General features: G+C 34.3%; 2 protein-coding genes across 2 annotated transcripts in view; both read right to left on the bottom strand.

Annotated features, from left to right (window-relative positions):
* Positions 1-5,123: 5,123 nt before the first annotated feature.
* LOC148622154 (uncharacterized) lies at positions 5,124-6,026 on the bottom strand. The gene has a single exon (XM_088574108.1). The coding sequence runs from the start codon at positions 6,024-6,026 to the stop codon at positions 5,124-5,126; it is 903 nt and encodes a 300-aa protein (XP_088430234.1).
* Positions 6,027-9,558: 3,532 nt separating this feature from the next.
* Positions 9,559-24,790, bottom strand: part of LOC148622153 (uncharacterized) — a 39,835-nt gene continuing 24,603 nt past the window's right edge. The window contains exons 15-31 of the mRNA XM_088571764.1: positions 24,421-24,753; positions 23,461-23,796; positions 22,694-23,011; positions 21,785-22,096; positions 21,089-21,412; positions 20,817-20,924; positions 20,076-20,282; positions 19,413-19,733; positions 18,537-18,860; positions 17,986-18,306; positions 17,449-17,772; positions 16,585-16,929; positions 15,904-16,221; positions 15,292-15,615; positions 14,335-14,676; positions 13,101-13,418; positions 9,559-11,409 (exon numbers count right to left, since the gene is read on the bottom strand). Coding sequence (XP_088427890.1) covers positions 10,685-11,409; positions 13,101-13,418; positions 14,335-14,676; positions 15,292-15,615; positions 15,904-16,221; positions 16,585-16,929; positions 17,449-17,772; positions 17,986-18,306; positions 18,537-18,860; positions 19,413-19,733; positions 20,076-20,282; positions 20,817-20,924; positions 21,089-21,412; positions 21,785-22,096; positions 22,694-23,011; positions 23,461-23,796; positions 24,421-24,753 — 5,600 coding nt within the window. The 3' untranslated portion in view covers positions 9,559-10,684. The remainder of the gene's footprint in view (positions 11,410-13,100; positions 13,419-14,334; positions 14,677-15,291; positions 15,616-15,903; positions 16,222-16,584; positions 16,930-17,448; positions 17,773-17,985; positions 18,307-18,536; positions 18,861-19,412; positions 19,734-20,075; positions 20,283-20,816; positions 20,925-21,088; positions 21,413-21,784; positions 22,097-22,693; positions 23,012-23,460; positions 23,797-24,420; positions 24,754-24,790) is intronic.

The following is a 24,790-nucleotide window of genomic DNA, read 5'->3' as shown; positions in this document are numbered from 1 at the left end:
GCTAAGTGTAAAAGGCTTATTACAAAAATATGGTTATGAAATCCCCTCCTCATTAAACATATCGACAAACTTTTTGGCATAAAAGATATTGATGATCCAAATAACATTACTATAGTTAAATAACACTATAACAATAAAGTTGAAATGATAGCACTTTCCGTATATCCGTTACACCCTTCATTTCGTGCATTATAAAGCTAGAGCATCGTTGCTTCTAAGAGATAATTCGACTTTCTATGTGAATATAAACCTCTAAAATACCACCAATAAACTGTTTCGTAACAGTGTTACCCAATCATATGCACGATATGAGTGACGCTGACAATCAGCTGACTGTTCCTTTTCTTGGTTTAATTTTCGTTTTCGTGCCAACATATATACTCAATACTGCTTGACCTGGTTTGCACTCATATGTTTAATATATGACGATTTTGATGTGTTTCTTAAGGTCGTTGGCTATCGTTTGGGGTCTCTCACGCACGGTGTAAAGCATCAAGGCGTTTACACAGTCCCCGGCATCGTCAAACCCGTGAATGTGGGTCAAAATTAGTTATCATGTGACCACGTTCATTCTTTAAATTCATTAAAATCAATGCATTATCACGTGATTTAATGTCCATCGATTCAATAATATGTAATATGCACGCTATATACAGCGTTGTAAAGCCTACAGCAGCATTTTCTGAATCTTTGACCCAGCAAAATACTTTCTGGGATAAAATCAACACTTTCCAGTGCATGTGAGACAGATATTGGAGCATGCCAGTCAATCGATGAGAAATTTCCACGGCGGAAAAAAATAATGTTATGTTTCCGAGCACTATTCTAAAATTTTGTAGGGTCGGTAGGTAGGGATTTTTATTTTAATTTGATATTTTTGTAATGAAATAAGTCATAGAGATACAATGAAAATCAAATATGCAAAGACTCAACATGTAATAGACTTAATTCACAGCCTAATCCCTTTTTGGATTCGGCGCATGAGTATTTTATTATTATTATTTTTTTTTTTTTTTTTTTTTTTTGACGGAGGTGGTAAAAACAAAAAATATCTTAAGTGCCGAATTCCAAAATAGGAATTATCCACGACCAAGAGCACACTCATGGCATGTGTGTTTTCAATTTTCTTCTTTTTTCTGAAAGACAATGGGCGAAATTTTTACGATATTTTTCTTTCTTCAAAATTTCAAGTAGGGGGTCAGTAGGGTGTCCGGAAACATTTTTTAGGCCTAAACGGATGGTCAATTTATTACTCCACTAGTGCTAGAGATTGTCTGGCAAGCTTTTTTCTGACTTGGCTTGGGGTATAAAAGAACGGAATTCCAACCCTTTACATCAATTGTCTATATATATACATGTATATCTGAAACCAAATGATACTGGCAGTGCCTCTTGATATATTTTATACAGCTGCAAAACAAGTGTACAGTTTTGGTCCAAGGAAACATTTTTCAGGCTACAAATTATATGTGACTATTTAGAATTAGATAAAATTGTTTGATGCCAGATTTAGTTGAAATATTGATTCTGAAGTGTTAATTGTGAGTCAGTTCCTATGGATTTAGCCGTTAAGTCCTTTTCATACCGGTACTGTATTTTTGTTTCATAATAATTTCGTATGTTTTTCGTTGAGTACATGACTGTAAGTGGGAAATTTTTCCTTAATGCAGTTTTATTCTCCTTTCCTAGAGAACTGTTTAACTAGACTAATGTACTAAGACATTATAGATGTAAATTCATAGCAAATCATACACTACTAATTTGGTTCTAATGAATAGTAATTGACAGGCTTTTTAGGGGATTGAAAATGGGGCAAGTCCAAATCCCGAATTTGCCAAAATGGTGCTGACAGCGACATCATCGTCGGCGGCGTCCGTGTCGTCGTCGTCCATATTCACTTGATTTTCGTGCGATGACATTATGGTTATGGTTGATCAATTGTTATAAAATTTTGATATAATTTTACTAACTACTAATTAATGATTGCTCCTATTTAATTTTTTAGTTTATGACCCTACCATTTTAAAATTAGGGCCATCCATGTAACTGACAGATACCACACTGTTGGTTTCTGTTAATCTAAAAAACACTGAGAGCCCAGAATTTTACCAAGCTAATCTACATAAAGTGAAATGGTCAATCCTTAACATGACATAGCAATTTCAACGCATCCATGCAAGTACACCTGCAAAGAAGAATATGTATATGACATGTTTTATGGTTGCGGCAAGTCACTGTGGACTTTGTTCCCCATTTATTGATATCAGTAGATATTTTGTAACACATGTTAATATATATTTATAAACACGTGCATAATTCAATTATGGATTTCTGGATTTCAGTAAATGGAGGATTTCTGAACGATGCAAACACATTCTCCCAACCGGTGCATCCGGGCCATGCTCCCATTTTTAAGTGGAGTCCGAGTTTCTCATTTACTTTTGTTACTTTGAATGTATTATTTTAGTTACTTTATGTTCATTGTTGTGTTTGTCTGTTTTCCATGTCTGGACTTTGTCCCTGGATTACATTCCTTTGATTTCCGCTAGAATCTTGGTTCCATCGTTACTCTTTCAAGACAAAACGTATGTATGTTCAAATTTGCTCTTTGAGCAATACCAGTCTGCGTCCATACTTGCCCCTTGGCAATACTAGTCTGGGTCCATACTTGTAAGATAGAAATAATTAGGCAGATGTACTGCACTAGAAAACCATTATTGTAAAAGATTGTTGCCTTTGCAAACTGCTCTTGGTATCAGTTAAACAAATACTTTAGTATCTTGCGGGAAAACATTGTTTTTATTTATTTTATTTTATTTTATTTGGTTTGTAATATACATTGTGACTTTTGATTAATATATGTGTCTGTACTTTCCACACTTTAAAAATAAACAAATTACACAAAAAAATAATTACATGTTCATACAAGCTCCCATTTCGCCTTAGTTCACCCCAAATCTTACTAAGACGAAATGGGAATGATTTTATGTACTAAATTTGACAGCTAAGGGGAACAAACCGATTTACATCATAGTTTCGGTAGTGCAGAAGGTGACACCTTCTACGTGTTTCACCAAAGCCGCATAATGATTTTTTTAATTATAACGTAGTGGGGGTGATGCCGCAAATGAATCTCATTTATAAAAAGGGTATTTTCTAATTCATAATGAATAGTTTTTCATCACACTAAGTGGGTTTGATAATAGAATGCATATTTTTATTACTGACAAGCTCTTACATCAATCAACATTATGATATACATCAAACAGATTCATTTAAGAAATCACACATACGTGTTTAATGCTTACAGGTGTTTCCTCTGAATTTTTGTACTTGTAGAATTATCCGTGCAATAACACAGCTAATATAAATTTCTATAACGGTTGTTTGTTACCACTTGAAAAGATGGTATCAATAATGTTATCACATACTTATGACGGAAAGGTCACTGGAGGAGCTGCATCGAGGGCTGCATGTCTCTACATAGCACGGCGGATTTAAAAATAAAAACAATAAACGTATTATCTGATTGGCATTGATCTCGAAGATAAACTAAGAAAGGCAAAACGTTGCACGACTTTCTGAAAACTATAGTATCTGTATTATTCTCGGTCGCTTTTTATTTTTAACTCCTCTCTAGGCTTGTGGTTACAATTTTGGTTAATGGCGGAATGACTGCACAGTATATGTGTAAAATATCAAATCTCCATTTACAATTAAACATGAGCGCAAGTCATGCGACATACAGCAATTCATAAATGTTTTCAGAAGCAGGTCATGCGACAATCATTTGCAGTCATTGTCGGAAAGCAGGTCATGCGACAATCATTTGTTGCTATTGTCGGAATGCAGGTCATGCGACAATCATTTGTTGCTATTGTTGAAAGCAGATCATGCGACTGTCGTTTGAAGTTATTGTCGGAAAGCAGGTCAAGCGACAGTCACTTATAACTATTGTCGGGAAGCAAGTCATGCGACAGTCATTTAGATTTAAGCAGGTCATGTGACATATATTTATAGTAATGTAGGAAAAGGCATTTAAAGCAGGTCATGCCACAGTCATTTGTTGCTACTGTTTGAAAGCCGATCATGCGACAGTCATTTGTAATTATTGTCGGAAAGCAGGTCATGCGACAGCCGTTTGAAGTTATTGTCAGAAAGTAGGTCATGCAACAATTATTTATAACTTTTGTCGAGAAGCAGGTAATGCAACAGTCATTGAAAGCTATTGTCGGAAAGCAGGTCACGCGACATGCAGCCATCTGAAGTGTTGAAATGAGTTTTCAGTTATACCGAAATACTTATAAAGCTTATAAATGTGCGAAAAGTTACTAATTCGCTAATACAAACATGTCAAATAGCTACAAATACATAGGGGAGATATATCAACATGGTATAATTACGATTTATCTCGCCAACATCGTAAAGGATCGGCGGCAAAATTACAGATGCCAAATATATCGGTTTTTTTTGTTTTGTTTTGTTTTGTTTTGTTTTTTTTTTTTGCATGTTTTCGCGACACTATAAAGAGGTTTCCGAGCAGCCTACGGCAAATGAAACAAATAGTTAGCGTTATTCTTGCTATTATTTCATTCCGTGCTTCAGCACGAAAATAATACATAAAAAACACAACACTGATTTCAAAGAGACAATAGCAACATTTAGACCATACATTTCTGACCTAGGAAAGGCTTAAATAATAACTTAGTCTATGGTGATTGTCTTGAGAAATATATCTGTTTTTATTTACATTATTAACTCCGTTATAAATTAATCCGACATCTTTTTCACATAACATAGTTTTTCAGCGTCTTAAGAATTAGCACAAAATTACTGTCAACACAGGCAATGTCCAAAAAATAATAACTCTGAGGTAAAAAAATAAGCTTATACTATAGCCGAGACATGTTGAATACGACCTTAATCCGAATTGCACGTTGATAACATCAAATGAATAAAGTATTTCATCTACAATGCAAGAAAAGTTGCATGGTGATATTTACCTATAGTGCAGCTTTTTTCGTTCTTTGTAATTCGTCGTCATAATTGGAAACGAAAAACGTTTCAAATTGTTTACAACTCTTCGGATTTTATACCATCACTCACAATATCAGAAACGAAAGCTATGAATACCTTTGTGGTGTAAGGTGGTGCGAGTCTTGATACGCCGGCATTGTCAAGGAATGATATGTTGGTGTGTAGTCTTGGTTCGGTGGCGCCATAAAACTGGTTGACGGTCCAGGCTGACCAAAGGTAGATGCGAACGCCGAACTCAAGGAATGATCGCCGTTTTGTGGAGAGTAGCTTGAAAATGGATTCCACTTCATGTCTGTTGAAAACGGATATTGCTGTGGATGTAAAGGGGGTGGATATGGGAGAGACGCGTGTGTACCATACAAATGTCCAAAATGAGCTTTATTATAGTCACTATTAGCTTTTTGCCTCTTTTTGAACCTGGTCGATCTTCTTAAGAAACTTCCATTACTAAACATATCTTTACAATCAGGGTGAATGGCCCAATAACTACCTTTTCCCGGTCGTCCTGCTGCGCGAGGGACTTTTAGAAAACAATCGTTGAGTGACAAATTATGACGGACGGAATTCTGCCACTTCTGTTGGTCTTTTTGATAGTATGGAAAGCGGTTCATGATAAACTGGTAAATTTCATTCAGTGACATCATACCATTAGGCGAACTTTCAATTGCCATGGTTACGAGAGCAATGTATGAATATGGTGGTTTTACGTCAGGTCCAAATTGTCTTGCTGCTTGGGAAGCCGTTGATCCAATTTTTCCTGAATCTTCACAAGAATTATGTGATGTGTTTCCATATTTGTCTTGATAATTCCCTTCAAACAGAATAGTATTAGGTTTTTGTCCATGTGAATAGAAACATCCTTCTTCTCCATCGCTTTTCTCCTCTTTGCATTTTGATTGTTCAAGATGAGTTAAAGATAGACTGTGTCCATTAGTATGCACATTGTCAGCAAGGGCGACATTAGGTCCACTTTCATCAAACGTTTCCATTTGAATATATGATATCTTGTAGAACTCCTGGAAATCACACAGAAACTATCCTGCCATTACAAATACATGAATATACAGACCATTTTGACCATTAGACATACATGTACATACACTGAGTGTTAAGAACTTACGAAAACATCATCGATTTTGAATAGTGAGTGGACATGGGAAAGAAAGTTAAAATTCCGAATTCGTTAATAGCATTTTATTTCTGTTCTTTAAAGTTTTAATGTTCTAAAAACAGTAATTGCCTTTTGCCATAGGGAAATTCAATATTATGACTAGGCATTATGACATGCGAAGTCTCGTCCATGGAAATCTAGCACATAATATAAATTGGGTAAGCATTTCGGTAAGACCGTTCTTTGACAGTTAAATTGAAAATTTGGTCGTTTAGTGTGAAAAGTATAAGCATAAATATAATAACTAAACCCCATTAAAGGGCAGTTAGATGAAAATAATTAAGAGAGTGATTATTTTTTCCAGAAAAAAATGGTAATGTTATTAAGATTGGTTTCGAAAGAGTAATCAAGGGAACCAAGGTTATAGCGATAATCAAAAGAATGTAATCCAGGGACAAAGACCAGACATGGAAAACAGACATACACAACAAAGAACATGACCTTTTAAGAAAAATTACCTTTTTCTTATTGAAGTAATGATTCTTTTATTTTAGATTAAAATGGCGGAGACAAAACTTGGCAAAAGATACTAGAGTGCGTGTCTATTACAATTCAACTCTGTCATTATTTAAAATGGTTTATTGATACAAATTTGTGAACTCGTCTAATCAGTGCGCATGGTTTTGGTACCTGGCTTCAGTCACGAGTCATATATAAGTTTTCAGTTTGTTTAATTTTGAGGCTGTGATTTCGAAGTAACGTGACTATTTACCATTGCATACGTTCGCAGATCAGTGTTTGTTCATTGTCAGATTGGCTGTCTATTAGCATGTGAATTATAAATTCCCATCAACATTTGCAGGTTAATGGACAAATTAATATTTATTTCACGTTAATTACTCCAACGATGCGCAAGAATCCGGATCAAAGTACTTCACACGCCTTATGTCCAAATACATCACTTTTTATTTGCATTAAATTTTAGATTTAAATGTCCCTTTTGTATTACTTATATCCCTGATCATTGAATCATAATCAGAAAGATAAATAAAGTTCGATCACCTGAATCATTGGAAATTGTATAACTCGAATGTAATAGTTAAATGTTGTAATTGGTCAGAAGATATCATGGATCAGTCAATCCTACAGGGGAGGGATTATGTTTATCGGTATTTCTAAGGTCGAGCGATACAATATTTCCAAAGAAAGCTATTACCAAAGACAATTCTGTATTCGTGTAAAGAATACATCTCTTCATTTACAGGGACTTTCTATTTTTTTTTCACTCCAGCATTCACTTACATACTTGATTTTTAGAATTTAATCATGAAGTTTCAAATGCACTGGCAGTAATGCGCCTAAAAAGCAGACTATTGCAAACGTATGCCCAATTAAATGATATAAATGGTTTTGCTTTCCAGGAGATAATTACAGAACTGTTCAACTAAACAAGACCGCAGACTTGGAACACTATAGTGGCCAATAAAGTACAAATCTAGTTAAATCATGGAGAATTACGACTAGTCCGAATTTCCTCTGAACCTGCAACCCTCCTCTTTTTTATTTGGATATTGATAACCCGACATATCAATATCCAAATAAAACAGAAGAGGGTTGCAGGGTCAGAGGAAATTCGGACTAAATTACGACCTTTTTCATTCCGAATGCTGAAATACGTTTGATCGACAGATCAAATTCCTCCACCATTAATCTCGTTTTTGGTATTTAATAGAATAAGGAAGAGATATGTAGAAACGCAACGAATGCATCATCGTATAATCTTTATAAAAATAATAAATACCTACAAAGATCACCATAAGATCTTCACACCTTCTAGTAAGCTCTGAAAGGCCCGGACAACTAAAGTAATAAATCCACGGTAACAGAACGGAGATGAACTAAAAAGTAAAATAACGACACGAAGACAAATTAATGACCAACATCTCCCGCTCGACTGTGAACAGGCACATGTCTACGGTTGGGTTATACGTTTTAAAAGGCCGTAACCACCCCCTTTAATGTAAAGTCAAAAATGAATTGAAACAGCAGATTAACGCAGCAAAAAATTCACACAGTAATATATCCAATTCTCCTTCGTGGAATACATCAACATACAACATATTGACAAAATGAGAAATCCAATTAAACAACTCGCAGTTACTGAAGACTACCTCAGAGAACATATTGCTGGATGACAATACCATCATTAAGGCTTTTTGGTGGTAATTTTAGACACTGTCTTAAATACACAACATACCAATAAGAGCAACTTCCTTACTGCTCCTAAACAAGATATGATTATTGCTTTTTAAACATAGAAATGTTAACTGAGGACAATGCTTTAAACAATGACAAAAATGCAAATAAATTCAATAAATAACAACTTCAAAGGCCGAACATTACCGATAAAATAAATACTATGGTTTGAATTTTAAAAAGTAAAATTCTTTGCAAGTAACTGCAAATAGACACCAAACTTTGTACATAAATGCAATCACTGCAAATGGACACACACTTTTACAAATACCTGCTATAAATATGCAATAATTTATTTTTCAATTTCAGTTTTTAGCATTAATATGAATTGATTAATTCCTTAAAACGCGTAAGAAGGTCTTTCAACTGTCTTCATTACTCCTCTATGTACCAATTTGTACAATACAATGTACAATATAGTTTTACATAAGTTATAAAATATTTTAGGTTTTCATTTATACTGAAAATAAAATCGAGCATACTAATTAAAGTAAAATAAAGATTCCAGGGTAACGACTCTGACAAAACAATGAATAGAGAAAGAGTGAGAAAGATAAGAAAAATATTCAGAATTTAACATAGTCCCCAGAAGAAGAGAAATATAAATATCTCCAATTTGGTTGAGAATATCTAACAAAGTTTCTGGCAGCAACCATTTGATTTTCGGGGGGTGGAGTTGTGGGTTTTTTTTCTGAAAAAAGTTTGTTTCTGGGAAATGTGGAAAAAAAATAATTTGACTAATCACTGGAGAGATTTGATTTAAAAAATGATAAAAAAAAATCATGCTGTCTATGTAAAAGGTGCTATGCAGTAGTGAGATGACAAGTAAGATTGTTTTCAGAGTAAATGATGAACAAAATTGTTTGTTTTTGATAGGCCTAGGAGAAAGTTATTTTGCTCAAGGGTAAAAAATTGTCTTGGAAAAAAAATTCACAGCCCCCCCTCCCTACAGAATCAAATGTTTGCTGCCTTATACAAGGTAGAAGGTGTAGGAGTTTTAGAATACTGATACATAAATTAGATAACCTAAAATGTAACAGACAGACAGGCAGAAGGATGGATGAACTGACATGCATGACTCTTGCACCTGATTTGGTCTTTGGCATCATACAGGAAAAAAATGACAAAGGGTTTGGCATTTAAAAAAGACATCGTTTATGAGACAGGTTTAATAATGATATCACATGATGTTTATAAATAACAGCTTTTTTATATATAATCAAAATGAATCAGGTGTCAATCACATATAATGGAAACCTGAACAATGACATGACATACATATAAACATTCACAACTTTCTATATCATATGTATATACAAAAACAAAGAAATCTGAGGTTTATGTAAAAAATCTAAAGACTGGTCTGTAGAAAACTAGGTTTTATTGGCATGAGCTAATACAAATACTGTTAACCAATATAATCATACAAGTGACAATCTGTGATAGTCTAAACCTGTTAAAATTAGAAGATTGGTAAGTTCTTCTAAAGCTTATTGATAGATTAACTTGCAAACATGTACAAACTATCTAAATGAAAATGCTGACACTATCCATTTACACATACATTTCATTTTATCTATGAAGAAGAGGTCTACATACTGATACATGGTGAACTGGGAAGTTGTCTCAGAAGTATATCTCAGCATAAAACATACCTGTTAACTTCTGAACTTTGGGACAGATCATGAGGGAGATTCTTCCCCATAGACACTGTCTCATCTGGAAGATTTTTAGGCAAAAATTTGTTACGTAAAAATTCAATTATTTAATATTTTTCACAAACAATATAATATAGTTTTAACCAAAAACCTCCCACTAATCTAACATTTTTATGTGGCAGATTCTAAATTATAGATTTTGTGGGTAGGGTCAACAGTAAAGTAGTGTCAGATGTTTATAAAAAGTAACCAAAATAGTATCAACTATAATTATCATAGATTCAGGAAAAAAAAATTATCACCAAAAGAAAAGTAATTTCCTGATTTTGGATGAAATAGGTATATAAAAAAATGAAATTGAAATTACCCAATATGAAAAAAAAAATGCAAATAAACACCAGCATCACATGTCCATATCTAGTGAGGCATGTTTCCCTTTGAGAACAAGCTGCAAAATTCAGTGCTAGACTTTGGTTCACTCATAACAAAAATGAGCATTCTCTTGACAAAGAGAACACTGCCAATCCTACATAAACAAACAGGTATTAGTATTATCTGGAAGACATTCTTAATTATAAAAGTTATATTAAGCACTTTGAGTGACTACATACAAGTAAGACCATCAAGCCGTGGATGTAGATTGGTCAGAAGGAAATCTTATTTCCGTCTGTTCTACATTCGGATTATTATACAATGGATTGGCAAACGAACTTGGCGATGGATCGCTAAAGTTATCAGTTTTTGCATAATAAGCACTTCCATTTTTAGAAAGTTTAAGTTTATCACCATCCTGTGATGATGGGCCTCCATTTTGAATGCCACCATTCTCAGTTGGTTGTAAGTTCATATCAAATAGCTGATTGTTCATACCATCATGGTGGTGTTCTGTGATTTCATCACGGAAACGTTCATGAGGTATACCACTATGGCGTCTTCTATATCTGACAAATAGCACCACAGCTAAAGCTATAATTATAATAAGTAGTATGACAACTGGGACAGCAATCATGGCTGACTTCCTTCCATCAAATTCCCGCTGTTGAACGGGAATGACTGTCACATTAGAATTTTGTCTCGGAGTTGTTGATGTCATCACAACTGATATTGTTGATGTATTTTCCCTAGTGGTTGTTAAGTGTCTATCAGTACTAGTATACTTTGTTGTTGTCATTTTCTCAGTGGTTGACGTACTGGCAGTTGAACTGGTAGATGTTGATGGTTTTTCTGTTGAGATTGTTGTTGTTGTTGATTTTGTTGTTGTTGTTGTGGTGGTGGTGGTGGTGGTGGTGGTGGTAGGTTTTGTTGTCAAAGCTTCAGTAGTTGTTTCCATCTCTGGTATCATAGGTGCTGAAATAAACAAAACATCGAAAACAATATGGCTAATCAAAATTTTGTCAAAGATAGCCTGTATAAATTTAGCACCTTATTCATTAGATGCCTGTTGATGAAAACTGAATCTGACTTTAATCATAAAAGGTATATATGTACTAGTAGAAAATAAAATATACAAGTAAGAGTCTTCATAAAATCATGTGATAGTTCTACATAGATTAACCTCCATCAATTATAGTTGCATGTAAAATGTACCTTTTAAGAATTCCAGAGTTTTATTGGAGCAAAATCATATTCTTTTCAAACTTCAAACAAAGGAAGGCTTTGGAATGTTGTATTTGGCATTCACCTACCTATTTGACATTACTTTTTTCACTTTTCAGTTGGAAATTTTAAATATTGTGTGGCACATCAAGATGTTTCTGTAAGATAACTTGGGCATACCCAACCATTTTGAAATTTCTGAACCCATCTCTGATAAGGGATGGTGTTATGCAAAGAACAGAAATTTCTCACCCTTCTGGAGCCCCCTGATTGATTAGTTGCGTTCATGCTGTTCATTTTTGTTGTATGTATTTAATGGTTCTTTTGTGTTTTGTTCTACGTTTTTTTATAATTTTGGTGTTCCTGGAGTTACCCCCATCATATGTATGTTTTTCTTATTTTATTTTGGCGTTCCTGGAGTTACCCCATCAATGTATGTTTTGTTTTTTTTTTCTAATTTTGGTGTTCCTGGTGTTACTCCATCATACGAATGTTTTTTTTTTTTTAAATTTTGGTGTTCCTGGTGTTACAGCCCCATGCAGGTCCGGGTGTCAAAAGAAAAGGCCTGCAGCAGCGCTAAGCTTGTTGTAAAAGGTGACTAAGTGGTGCTCAGAACCCTAGCCAGGGGCTAGGCGCTTTGCCCACAGAGCAACTGGGATGTGTGCCCCAGGTGGTGGAATTGGGTACCCCTGGCGTGTTACATGCTGGGGTCGTCAGGCTATAATAAGGAAAACCTGACCGCAAACCATAGTGGTGCACCGTGTTGGGAAAGATGCCATGTTCCTTGCACGTTAAAGAACCCTGCTGTGGTATTCGATAGGAGTAGGAACCTTTGTGCTTTGCCACAGCAGTCTAAATTGCCCGACCTTATCCATCCTTCCCTTTTTCTAGTGGCAATCTAATTTTGTCAACCCTATTTTCCTTGTGTCCCATCCCTTTTTTTCATTTCATCATCATTCATGTTCATTTTATCATCCATTTCATGTTCATTGTCATAATATAGCTGAAATATTGCTGCTCGCACGTTAAACCCCAACAATCAATCCTGGTGTTACCCCATCATATGTCAATACAATTTTTTTAATTTTGGTGTTCCTGGAGTTACCCCCATCATATGTATGTTTTTTTTAAATTTTGGTGTTCCTGGAGTTACCCCCATCATATGTATGTTTTTTTTTTTAAATTTTGGTGTTCCAGGAGTTACCCCATCATATGTATATATTTTTTTTTAATTTTGGTGTTCCTGGAGTTACCCCCATCATATGTATATTTTTTTTTATTTTGGTGTTCCTGGAGTTACCCCCATCATATTTATGTTTTTTTTTTAATTTTGGTGTTCCTGGAGTTACCCCCATCATATGGACCTTCAGTACATGTAGTACTAAATCTTCTTAACAGAGTGTACTGATTATGATACATTAAAAAATCATTTATGAACTTACAATGACAGATAACTCCAACATCTTCAGTATGGTTACAGTTGTGAGTCCCTATCCCCCTGTGGCTACATTGATATAACGTCTCCTCTGTCCCTTTACACTTAACATTATCAAACCAGATAGGACCTGATCCAATACCAAACTTCCCTCCTCTGACCACAGTTCCTCCTGTGTAGTTGAGCTGTCGACAGACCACACTGGCAGCTTGGTCATTCCAGAAATCATCACAAACTGTTCCCCATTGGTTGGGACCACTGATGTAGACCTCAACTCTCCCAGAGTATTTGTCCTTACCATTCACAAGCCTTAGTTTGGTTGGTTCTGTCAAAAGTGAAATACAAGTTACCAATATGTCATTCAATACTGTGCTCTAAGGGAAAAGGTATAGAGATTTTTCTAAGTTGATGACATTGAAAAGTGAAAGATCTTTCATTTTTCTTCATTTTTGTAGTAATCTTATTTTTGAATTTTTAAGTTGCACTCCAGCTTAGAATCATGCAAAATGTGATTCATGGGTGAAAAGCCTACATATTTTTATTTTTGATATTTTGTTTGAAATGCCATAGTAAACAGAAATTAACATTCCGTTTTTTAGAAAACCTGTGCTCTTAGAAGATAAAAATTATATAGAATGCACTGTATATTTCAAAATAAAGGGAGATAACTCTGTAAATGACACTCAAATACAATAGAATCTACTGAATTTTCAAGTTGATTATCTCCTAAGAGCAAGCAGATTTGAATGAATAATTACACATTTCATAATATAGACCCATAAATCAACACAATATCAAAATTAAAAATATGTAGCCTTTTTTTAGGTGTATCACATTTTACAGATATTGCATGAATTTTACAAAGACTACTACTTAAATTTTGGATTTCATTACAATGACAATCTATATACAACTTATTTCAAAAAAGACAAAATTTAATGGAGAACTTAATTTTACCATTCCACCAATAAAAGAATACCCTAAAACTTTGTTGAACAGTGGTGGCTTATGAAAGTAACCTAGTGTTTTTATAAGACAAAACCTTCTTGGTGTCTATGTGATACTTTATAAAGCCTACAAAAACACAGGTTAAGAGTAATACCCATCATACCAGTAAACCAATAATACCTAAATAATAAAAAAAAAAAAGAAAGTACCAGCAAATACAGAAAACATCTTTAAAAAAATATCTACCAGTCACTTAAGGTGTAATCCTTGACATAGAATCTCTTTAAACTTACCAACACTTTCATTAAAACATTGTGTGTAAGCCCCTGTCTCATCTTTTGTTCTCATACAAAGATCATCCAGGAAAGATGAGTTAAACCCTGTGTTGAGGCATGTCATCATGGTCTGTTCTGAACCCTGACAGAAGAAACCAGTTATCCACCTTGGTAAAGATTTCAAAGTTCTGTTGACATTATAGCTAACTATTCCATCTTTGTAGTTAAGTTGACGACACATGACCCTGGCATCAGCTGTTTTCCATGACCATGAGCAAACTGTACCCCATACACCATCATAACTAAACTCCACACGACCAACAGAGTTATCTTGGCCACCCTGTAACCTATACTGTACACCTATGAATACAAAAAAGAACCTATTAAGTAGCAGTCTTTCTGAAAACAGGAGGTGATTCATGCATGTCACTGAATTCAGTTTAATTTCTTTTTCAAAAACAGTAACTGATCACATAACCAGTCTTAGTTTTTCATTTTGTCCTTGCACTTTTGAGATAAAAATTATACAGATTGCACATAAAATTTGCACTTTGTAAGAGATATCGTTTGGATTTGGTTTCATTTGGTTGATTTTAGCGGGAGATAAATGTATGATTTTCTAAAAAGTGCAGATATGAATGCAGAAAGGATTATTGTTAAGTGAATGTGTAGCATATATAGACTGAAAAAGCATCATTTGTTTGGTGGGTTTTTCTACACCGTGAATCACTTTACCATTGGCAGTGTCTGAATTCTATGTGGACTGGTACTTAAATTAATAAATTTAATTATCATAACAAACATTATTCTAAAGACTGTTTTTCACAAGTAGAAACAACACTCTATTACTTACGTTACACAACAGAAAGTATCCACAATCATTTTTTTTTATTTTACCAGAATATTCTTTTGTTTGTTTGTACTGGGGTCCATATGAACCACAGGTACAATGTATAACTATCACTGATAGCTTACCTGTAGAGTTATAGCAGAGAACTCCAGCATCATTAGAATTAAAGCTACATGTGTCAAGATCAACATTCTCAGAGTGTGTACAGTCAGCAAGTGACTTCTCCATTCCAGTACATTTCACCCCTCTCATTAGTATAGGTTTTCTATTCTTCATAATATGTAGATAGGCCACACCCCCAGCATACCCAAGCTCTTTACAGGTGACATTGGCATCCCTGTCATCCCAGCCATGCATACAGACACGCCCCCAAACACCATTTACACGAACTTCAAGGATACCATGTACTCCACTGGCTAAACTATCATGTGCTATTCTTGGAGCAAAGCCTAAAAATTACAAATAGAAAAAAAACTCTTATTACTTGTAGAAAGATTTCATACCAAACAAAGTTAGAACAAACTCTCATACTCTTGAATGAGAGGCAAGAGTGTTATTACTTTGCCATATCCAGTAAAAACAGGATGCAAAAATTAACAAATTTTCACATTTCAGATTTCTTCTTTTAAATCTGTAACCAAGGCTATGATACACTTGAAGCACCACCTATGGAACAACTAAATATTTTTTTTTATATCTTTAAGAAATGAATAAATGAATGACTCTTTAAAACATACCTTTCTTCTCTATAGTGGAGTTACTGCAGTAAACTGAAGCATAGTTCCTACAGGATGTCTGGTTAAACTTCATTAAACATTCTGACAGATCCTTCTCCTTCCCTGAGCACTTCAGATCAGATATCAGAGTCTTCCCATCCATCTTACCAAAGGCTGACCCTTTAATGGCTAGACCATCGGTGAAGTTATTACCCAGACTCGTACATGTAACACGAGCAGCCACATCATCAAATCCTTCATCACAGACACTATACCATTCACCATTGACATGGTATTCTACACCACCCATTCTGGCATCATGACCTTCATTCAAACGAACTGAAAAAAAGAAATTGAAGATGAAATAACATTTATTTTACCATTGACTTCAGATTACAGAGTTCATCTTCTTCTTATCTACATTTAAACATACTTTAACACAGAAGATAGGTCTAACTATCACTTAACACTTAGTGTTCTTCATTCAAATCCACAATAAAACATTAAAAAAATAATCATGTCTTTGTATGTATATATTATAGCATAGTTATTATAACACAAAACAGATACATCTACTTTTGGTTCAAGATGTCTTCCATTCCTTTACAGATCAATTATGTAAGCATTGCCATTTATTGAAGTTTAGTTGCATTTGTATTCAATAAAAAAATAAGTAATCTTTTCTGTATTCTTTTAACTTACCATTTTTATAACAAAACACAGATGCATCATCCCTGTGAGAATCACAGATGATGGACAATATCCAGTTACTCTCAGAGAATTGATCATTAAAACCTCGATGGGGACACTGGTGTAAGTTATTCTCATCACCACTACACTGGAGATGACTGAGCCAGATAGGCCCCCTGCCTTTGCCATAGGCTGCACTAGCTAGAGCAACACCTTCTGTGTAATTAAATTGTCGACAAAATACAGATGCGTCTTTATTGTCCCAGCCTGCATCACAGATTGTACCATTGATGCCACCGACTGATATTTCAACACGTCCAAAGTGAGGTCCCCCTCCTGACATGTAGTACTTTATTCCTGAAAAATTAAGTTAAATATGTACCAGGGTAATTTCTCACTTACCATATATATTTGAATTGATGACTTAAAGAACTAGTCTTATACAGCTTTTACTTAGTAAAAAGAAGCCAAACATTTTATTGCTGGTATACTGTAAATTCAGAAATTATTGTGTGCATTAATTACTGCCATTGTTTCTTTCAATACAATGTATAGTCAAAAATGCCCATTTGATTGTTGCAATTTTTGAGAAATCTCACATTAATTATTTGAAAAATTCCCTAATGCTAATTTTTATGATTGCAATTTAAAGTAAGTAACATTTTCACAATAATAAAAACATGGCAATGATTTCTTCATTTTCTAAATTTACATAACTATTACTTTTCTTCATGGACAAAAATTACAAATCATAGCGTTCATTCAAACTGAATTACGAACACAGTTAAGAGGATACAGCTCATAATGGAATGAAATCAAGTAATACTACTGGTATTAAAGCAAATCAGTGGAAATGTAAGAGATAAAGCTAGATACCATCATCATCATAACATAGCACTGAAGCTATATGAGAATCAGAGCAGTCACCAAGAGTCATCCTGGACTTATGTGGACAATCTAACAATTTCTTTTCCTCTCCAGTACAGTTGAAGTCACTCAGCCAGTATGGCCCTCGGGAACTCTCTGACGTGGATTGTTCATCATGTTTGTAAGCAACACCCTGCTTATATCCCTGCTGTCGACACATGATGGTAGCATCTACATCATCCCAGTTATTACCACATATCCTGCCCTGGGCACCAAGATGAGTTACAATTATCTGCCCTTTGTTTTTATCTTGTAGCTTCAGTGTATATTCCTCTGTGAAAAAAATTGAAAAACAATGAAAAAATTATATTACAATTGTATATTTATAACAAATTTTAATTTCATTTATAGGTCATGGAAAGAAAAGGTAACCCACTGATGTTACAAAAGGATTTTTGCAACTCTGACAAAACCATGCAGAGATGGAAAAACAGGCAATACAGAATGCTTATAAAATCAAAACCCAAAACATATGTAGAAAATTACCTCTATCAGGAATCTGAGTTTGATTGAAGCACATGACTGAAGCATACTGTTCACTGTCACATTTCTCTTCTTGTAAGCATTCTGTCACAGATTTCTCTCGGCCTGTACACCTTAAGGTATAGTTGGTCAGAACAGGTTCTGTGTTTTTACCGAAGGCAGAACAACAAATAGCCTGACCATCAGTGTAGCCCAGCTCAGCACATACAATTCTGGCAGACATGTCTGTAAACCCAGTATCACACACTCGTAGCCAAGTCTTGTTGTGATAGTAGAGAACAGCCCCATTGCTACTCCCTGGGGTGTAGCCCTTATATAGTTTCACTGAAAATTAAAAATACATGACCTTCAATAAAACTATTTACTAAGAGAAGACTTTTAACCTTAGATGAAAAGTTTGACTTTAGTCAAAATACTGGCAAGCAAAATGTTTAGAATGTCATTTTCAGACACTTGGTAATCAAAATAAGTTCTGTTACATTATGAAAAATAATAATAGCAAAAACTTGACTAAAAAAAGCAGATGATTCAATGCAGTAATGTCTGAATCTTACCATTAGTGTAACACATAACAGAGGCATCATCCTTATGTCCAAGACAGAACCTGGAATTACCAATCACCCATCCTTCATGTGGACAGAGATCTAGACTTTCCTCCTTTCCTGTACAGTGGATTTTACCATCCCACTGAGCTCCCGATCCTGGTGGTAGGTTCTCTCCATAGTATGAGTCTCCTGTATTGAACCCAAGCTGTCGACAGAATACGTCAGCATCGTACTGGTCCCAGTAATGGTCACAGATTGTTCCCCATTCTCCATGGACAGACACCTCTACCCGACCAGATCTGTCGTTACCTCCTGCTAATCTGTAGTATACACCTGAAAAAACATTCAAATATCATTAACTGGATTTACAAGAACAGTTGTTTGCTTTGATTTGATTTCAGATCATTAGACATTGTAAATTCTACATTTCATATAGTCTATAAACTCAAATATATTTTGTAAATTCATTTGCATTGATGAAATCCAACAGTAAATAGTAAGGTTAAGTTACAAATATTGAAAGGATTTGTCCCAGTTATTCCTAATTGTTTTACAGATAAAAGTTATCCAAGAGGTAAGACCACTATCTGAGCATTCATGAGCTATCTGCAGTATATACTGCATCTGGGAATAAATAGCAAAGGTACCAATAATTGTTGTTAGAACAGCATGCCATACTTAAAATTCTTGTCAAAAATAAAGAAAAACAATTTCTTCACATTTTACTCAGTAACTGGTTATAACAAGTTTGTAACTCCTGCTGTACCATTTCAGATTTGGGTGCTATGCCTCTGAACATGTGTTTTAAAGGAAAAAACTGCTACTTAACATTGTGAGGATAACTTCTTGACTCTTGATTATCACATGATTTAAACATATCCTCACCTTCTTTATCAAAGCAGAGTACACCTGCATAGTGTTTCCCCTCACATTCCTGTACATTTCCAAATCCAACATGGTTACACTCGTTCAGACTGGACTCGTTGCCATGACAAGAGACATTAGTAGTCCAATAAGGACCAACAGCATCCATATCACTCTTGTAATGGTAATAGGCCATACCATCAGGATAACCCAGTTCTCTGCAAACAACCCGAGCAGCCATGTCATTCCAGCCATCATTACAGATTCTACCCTCAATACCAAGATAGGTAATATTAACCTGACCTGTATAACTTGATCCACCAGCAAGTCTTAATGTGTAATCTGAAAGTCCATTGTTAAATCACTCTATCATAGCTCATTGATATTGAACTTCTAAGTAAACAAACATCATCAGTTAGCTCACTTTCATTATTTCCATTAACAAAGTCTTAAACTCTTAATATATAATTTTCTGTATGTGAGACTGCCATATTTAAATTCATGAGGATTGACAAAATGATTTTCCAATACTCCTGTATAATAATCAATAGCCAATTTATAATTGTTTTTATTTGCTTTTTTTTTTTAATTATTTTCTGCATAGTAATTCCATTACATAATTCAAAATTTAACTTTTTCAGTAGTAAATCATTCCAAGTGATCAGTACATTTTGTTTTACTTACTCTGAGTCCTAGTTCCATTGTAACAGGCCAAAGAAGCGTAGTTCTGGGGACTATTACATGCTGTCTGACTGGTACGACAGTCTGTAAGGTGTTTCTCTCCTCCATTACATTGTACCTTCCCATACAGAGGAGTTATAAAGCTGAAGCCAAAGGGAGAACAACACAGAGGCAGTCCATGTTCATATCCAAGTATATTACAGGCTACATCTAAAAGGAAATGTAAACATTAAGATACTTAGTATTGTAAGTAAATAAATGAAAGTTTTTATGGGAAAGATGATTTCCAGAATTTTTTATTAAGAATGATAAATTTGGAATTAGTGAAAGCTGTTCATCGAACTTCACCTGATAGATAAAAAAACTGAAAATTTCATCAGAGCACTCTACAGAAATTATTACCTCTGGAAAAAATAATTTGAAATACTGGAAGTCAAACTGCAGTAATTTAGTACAATGTAAGTGTTACATATACATTAAAAATAATTCCAGTGATGTTTTGTTTTTTTGGTATTTATGAATCAGGTGATAGTCCATCAGACTAACTAAAGTGTCACTGTTACGATGAGAAAATTTTAAAACTCAATGTAATTCATTTTTACCAAAGTAAAATTACATCATGATGAAAATTCCTTAAAAACTAGCAAATAACATGTTTTCAGCTATTTTGTTGACAAAAAAATTGTCCTTTACTATGAAGCCATGGTTTTTTACATCCATTTTCAACAATACAACTATACCTACCAGCTTCCTTCTCAGTAAACCCACTAGCACAGACAGTACTCCATCCTTTAGTCTTGTGGTAAACCTCTAACATACCATTACTCCTATAGTTACCTCTCATCAAACGTACTGTAACAAAATTAGATATAAACATTTTATTGTGAAAATTTGTTTTCTTTATAGTTTAGGGTAACATCACTAAATAATCCTTTAAAGTATGAGCTTAAACTGTACCAAATAGATTGAGGTTGTCATCAATTAATTGTAAAAAAATTGACTTAATTCCTCCATACCAGATTTAAAACAGACAACTCCAGCATCATTTCCATGGGTACATCTCTGTGTTTGGGCAGGATACCATGATGCCTCACACTGGAGGAAATTTGTCTCATTACCAACACACTCCACTCTAGTCATCCAGATATCCTGTTCACTAGATCCAACGGTAGATGGATTAGCCTGCACGCCACCTACATAATCCCCTAATTGTCGACAGAAGACTTCGGCATCTGAATCATCCCAGTAAACATTACAGATCGTACCCCAGCGACCGTTCAGGTAGATCTCCGCACGGCCACTTCCCTCATACTCATCTCCAATCCTGAACTGTATACCCTCTGTAAAAATAAACAAGTACCAATCAAAACTTACGCTGATGCCTCATCTGATACTATTAGGTCTGACCTCAGTTTTATAGATTATCAAAACCAAAAAAATTGAATGCTGTGCTTACAGTTCAAGTGGACTGTAATTGACTCTCAGATAATGTCAAGGATAACAGAAATTAAATAATAGAATAAAATAAACCTAAATAAATAAACAGTTTAAAATACCATTAACACAATATTCAACATAGAGAAAGAATTGTCACTGAAGCAATGAGCTCTAGCCACTAAATGAGTCAAAATCAAGTACAGCAGACCCAGTAAGACATAATTGACCATATCACAACATTGTGGAAATGTTACATGTTTAGTGGAAAGAGTTACCTTTTTTCTTTGAGCAGACAATTGCAGCTCTAGAAGATCTTGTATTACATTGATGATCTTCACTGAATGAGGCCATCTGACACTGGTTCAATTTTCTCTCCATACCCTTACAGTTCACTTGACCAAACAATGTAGGTACATGTCTCAGAACAGTTCCTCGTGTGGCATTCCCTGTGGCAAACCCTAACTCTTTACATACTACCTGTGCATCTCTATTATCCCAGCCTACATCACATATAGAACCCCAGATTCCATATCTTTGTACCTCAACATTACCAAAAAATATACCGCTTGGTCTTGTTACTTGTACAGCTAAAATATAGAACATAAATGCATACAGTAAAAAGTCATACTTAGTATGTTTTTATTTTTTATCTGCACTTTATAATGAAATTCTATTATTAAATAAAACAATTAATTAGAAATTTAAACAATACTTCAATTAGATCAACTTTATCTGGTTATGATGTCCAATATTAACAGATTAAAACAAATAGAGAGTAATTTTTTCATATTTCTCTAATTCAAATAACCCTTAACTTAATAATGCTGTCAGGATCAAATCTTACATTTACTGGAAATTGTTAGAAATTAAATTATAAGGATTGTTTTTAATACTGGACCAAGTTATACTTGCATAACCAACTTTGGGGCAGTTTATGTTTGTTCATAATATGCTCCGCAGTTCATGAAGTAAAAAGTGCTCAAAAATTGGTTATATTGCATAATTTGGTCAAAAATTAAAAACAGTCCTTAAATACCTTTTCTTCTTAAAATAAATAAAAGATACCGTAAAAAAATCTGTAAATTATTAATCTGATATCTAATTCTAGTTTAATTTTACAGTAGTTATCACATCACTTCCTACTGTTTATTAAAAAAAATTAGCAGTTCTTACTCAATACTTACTAAATTTAGAAGCATTAGAGTCAGTACAAGCTACAGAAACATAATGTTGAGATGAACACTTCCCATCAGTATGGGGGCAGTCATTGAAATTCTTTTCTCTCCCTGTACACTGGACATTGGTTATACCAATCGGTCGTGAGGTCAACCATGTTCCCTGAGCGGAACAGCACTGGGCTCGACCATCTCTGTAACCCATGGACTGACAAGCAACCATTGCATCCCTGTCATTGAAGTTACTGTCACACACAGAATACCAGGACTCATTCGTAAACACTTGGAGCTGTCCATAATTGGCTAAACCTAATCCTGACAGTCGCACTGTAAATAATAATACATGTACATGTAGTATGTAATTTTACTGGAATATTCAGTATAAAGCCTGTTTGGTAAGTCTCAAAACCCTCAACCGTAAAATAAAAATCCTTTGTGATACAGATTTAAAAGTATATATAAAAAAATCCTTTTTGATCATATTATTACATATGTCCAAAAAAAGTGTTGTGTTCATTCCTGTCTTACTATTTCATAAAGTAAAATGCCTTCTTGCAAGTCAATGTACACATGTGATAATCTTGTTAAATAACAAGCTTTCAGTGAATTAAAAGTATCCATCTTTCGTGGAAAAAAAAATGTTTAATCAATATCTATCATTTTTAAGAGGTTTTCAATAGTGTGTTTTCAGTTTATTCATTTGCAGAATTTTGAAATAAAAGTAACAAAATCAAGAGGAAAACAAATGAAGCTAAAATGAGTAAAAATGTATGTACCACTTGCATAGCATTTGACTCCAATGTCCTTCTCATGGTTAGCACATGCTGTATCAGGTTTCTCTCCTAAGCCAACCAGTTCACATTCCAAAATACTTGATTCATTCCCATTACAGTAAGCTCGGCTGATCCAAACAGGACCAGTAGTGTTGCCATAGGAATGGTTCAATACGAACACACCATACATGAACCCTCGCTGACGACAAATCACCGTGGCAACCTTATTTGTCATATACCAACCACATATACTACCATATGTTCCATTAATTTTTACCTCTACAAGTCCTTCAGATCTTGATTTACCACCAGTAATCCTTAGATCAAAACCAGAGGTCTCTAAAAAGATATAATTGTATAAGTTCTAACCAATAATCAAATAAATAACTTTCATATCACTGAACAGATTACAGAGTTCATTTCAAAACCTTCCTATCAAATTTACCTAAACAAATCCTATACTAGCGCTGTATAGTTTCCATGGAAAAGATCAGGTTTGTGTTTTACACACAATATGATACAAATGTATTGAAAAAAAATGTTACTACAATCAGAATAACATAAAAAATGTTCTAAAAGTTCCTTTAGGCAATTTAGATGAGAGTAATTATACTGTAAATTTTCTTTTCAGGAAAGCATATAACTAATTGGTATAATGATTTAGATCAATTGCAAGTTAACCAAATGTATTCAAAGTTACCATTAAATTTATAATAAATTTAGTACATGTAAGTGAGGAATTTATCCCATAGATTGAAATGCAGCTGATATATTGATGCAATTTTTCTATAAAATACAATATTTCATCAGACCAGATAAATAGTTATAACACAATAACAATATTTCTTGTATCCGATAGATAGAAATGCAGCTGATTTATTGATGCAATTTTTCTATAAAATACATTATTTTATCAGACCAGATAAATAGTTTATAACACAATAACAATATTTCTTGTATTACCATTAGTTTTGTAACAGAAAGCAGCAGCAGAACTACTCAAAGAACAGTTGTCAATCTGTCCCCATCGTAGTTTACCACACTGCTCCAAGTTCTTCTCTGACCCTGTACAGTTAAGATTTGTCAGCCAGCGAATGTCATTCGTCCTTGACCTTGGAACATGTGGCAATACATCATGTCTATATTTATATCCAAATCCACCAAGGAATCCTTTCTGACGACAAGCCACCATGGCATCGTTACTATCAAACCCATTACTACACACCAATCCTTCATGGTTGAAGTAATTAACCTTGAGTTTACCATAGGTTCCATTCTCAAATCTTAGCTCAAATCCTAATAAAATAATAAAATATGATTAGGACATTAAATG

The sequence above is a fragment of the Perna viridis genome, chromosome 3, assembly GCF_037379345.1.
Source record: "Perna viridis isolate PV_CMFRI_1.1 ecotype Kerala chromosome 3, ASM3737934v1, whole genome shotgun sequence".
Lineage (NCBI taxonomy): Eukaryota > Metazoa > Mollusca > Bivalvia > Mytilida > Mytilidae > Perna > Perna viridis.
This window is presented reverse-complemented; position numbering and strand designations above follow the sequence as displayed.

Excerpts from the sequence above, each read along its gene's own strand:
- LOC148622154 (XM_088574108.1), bottom strand. The coding sequence starts at position 6,026 with ATGGAAACGTTTGATGAAAGTGGACCTAATGTCGCCCTTGCTGACAAT.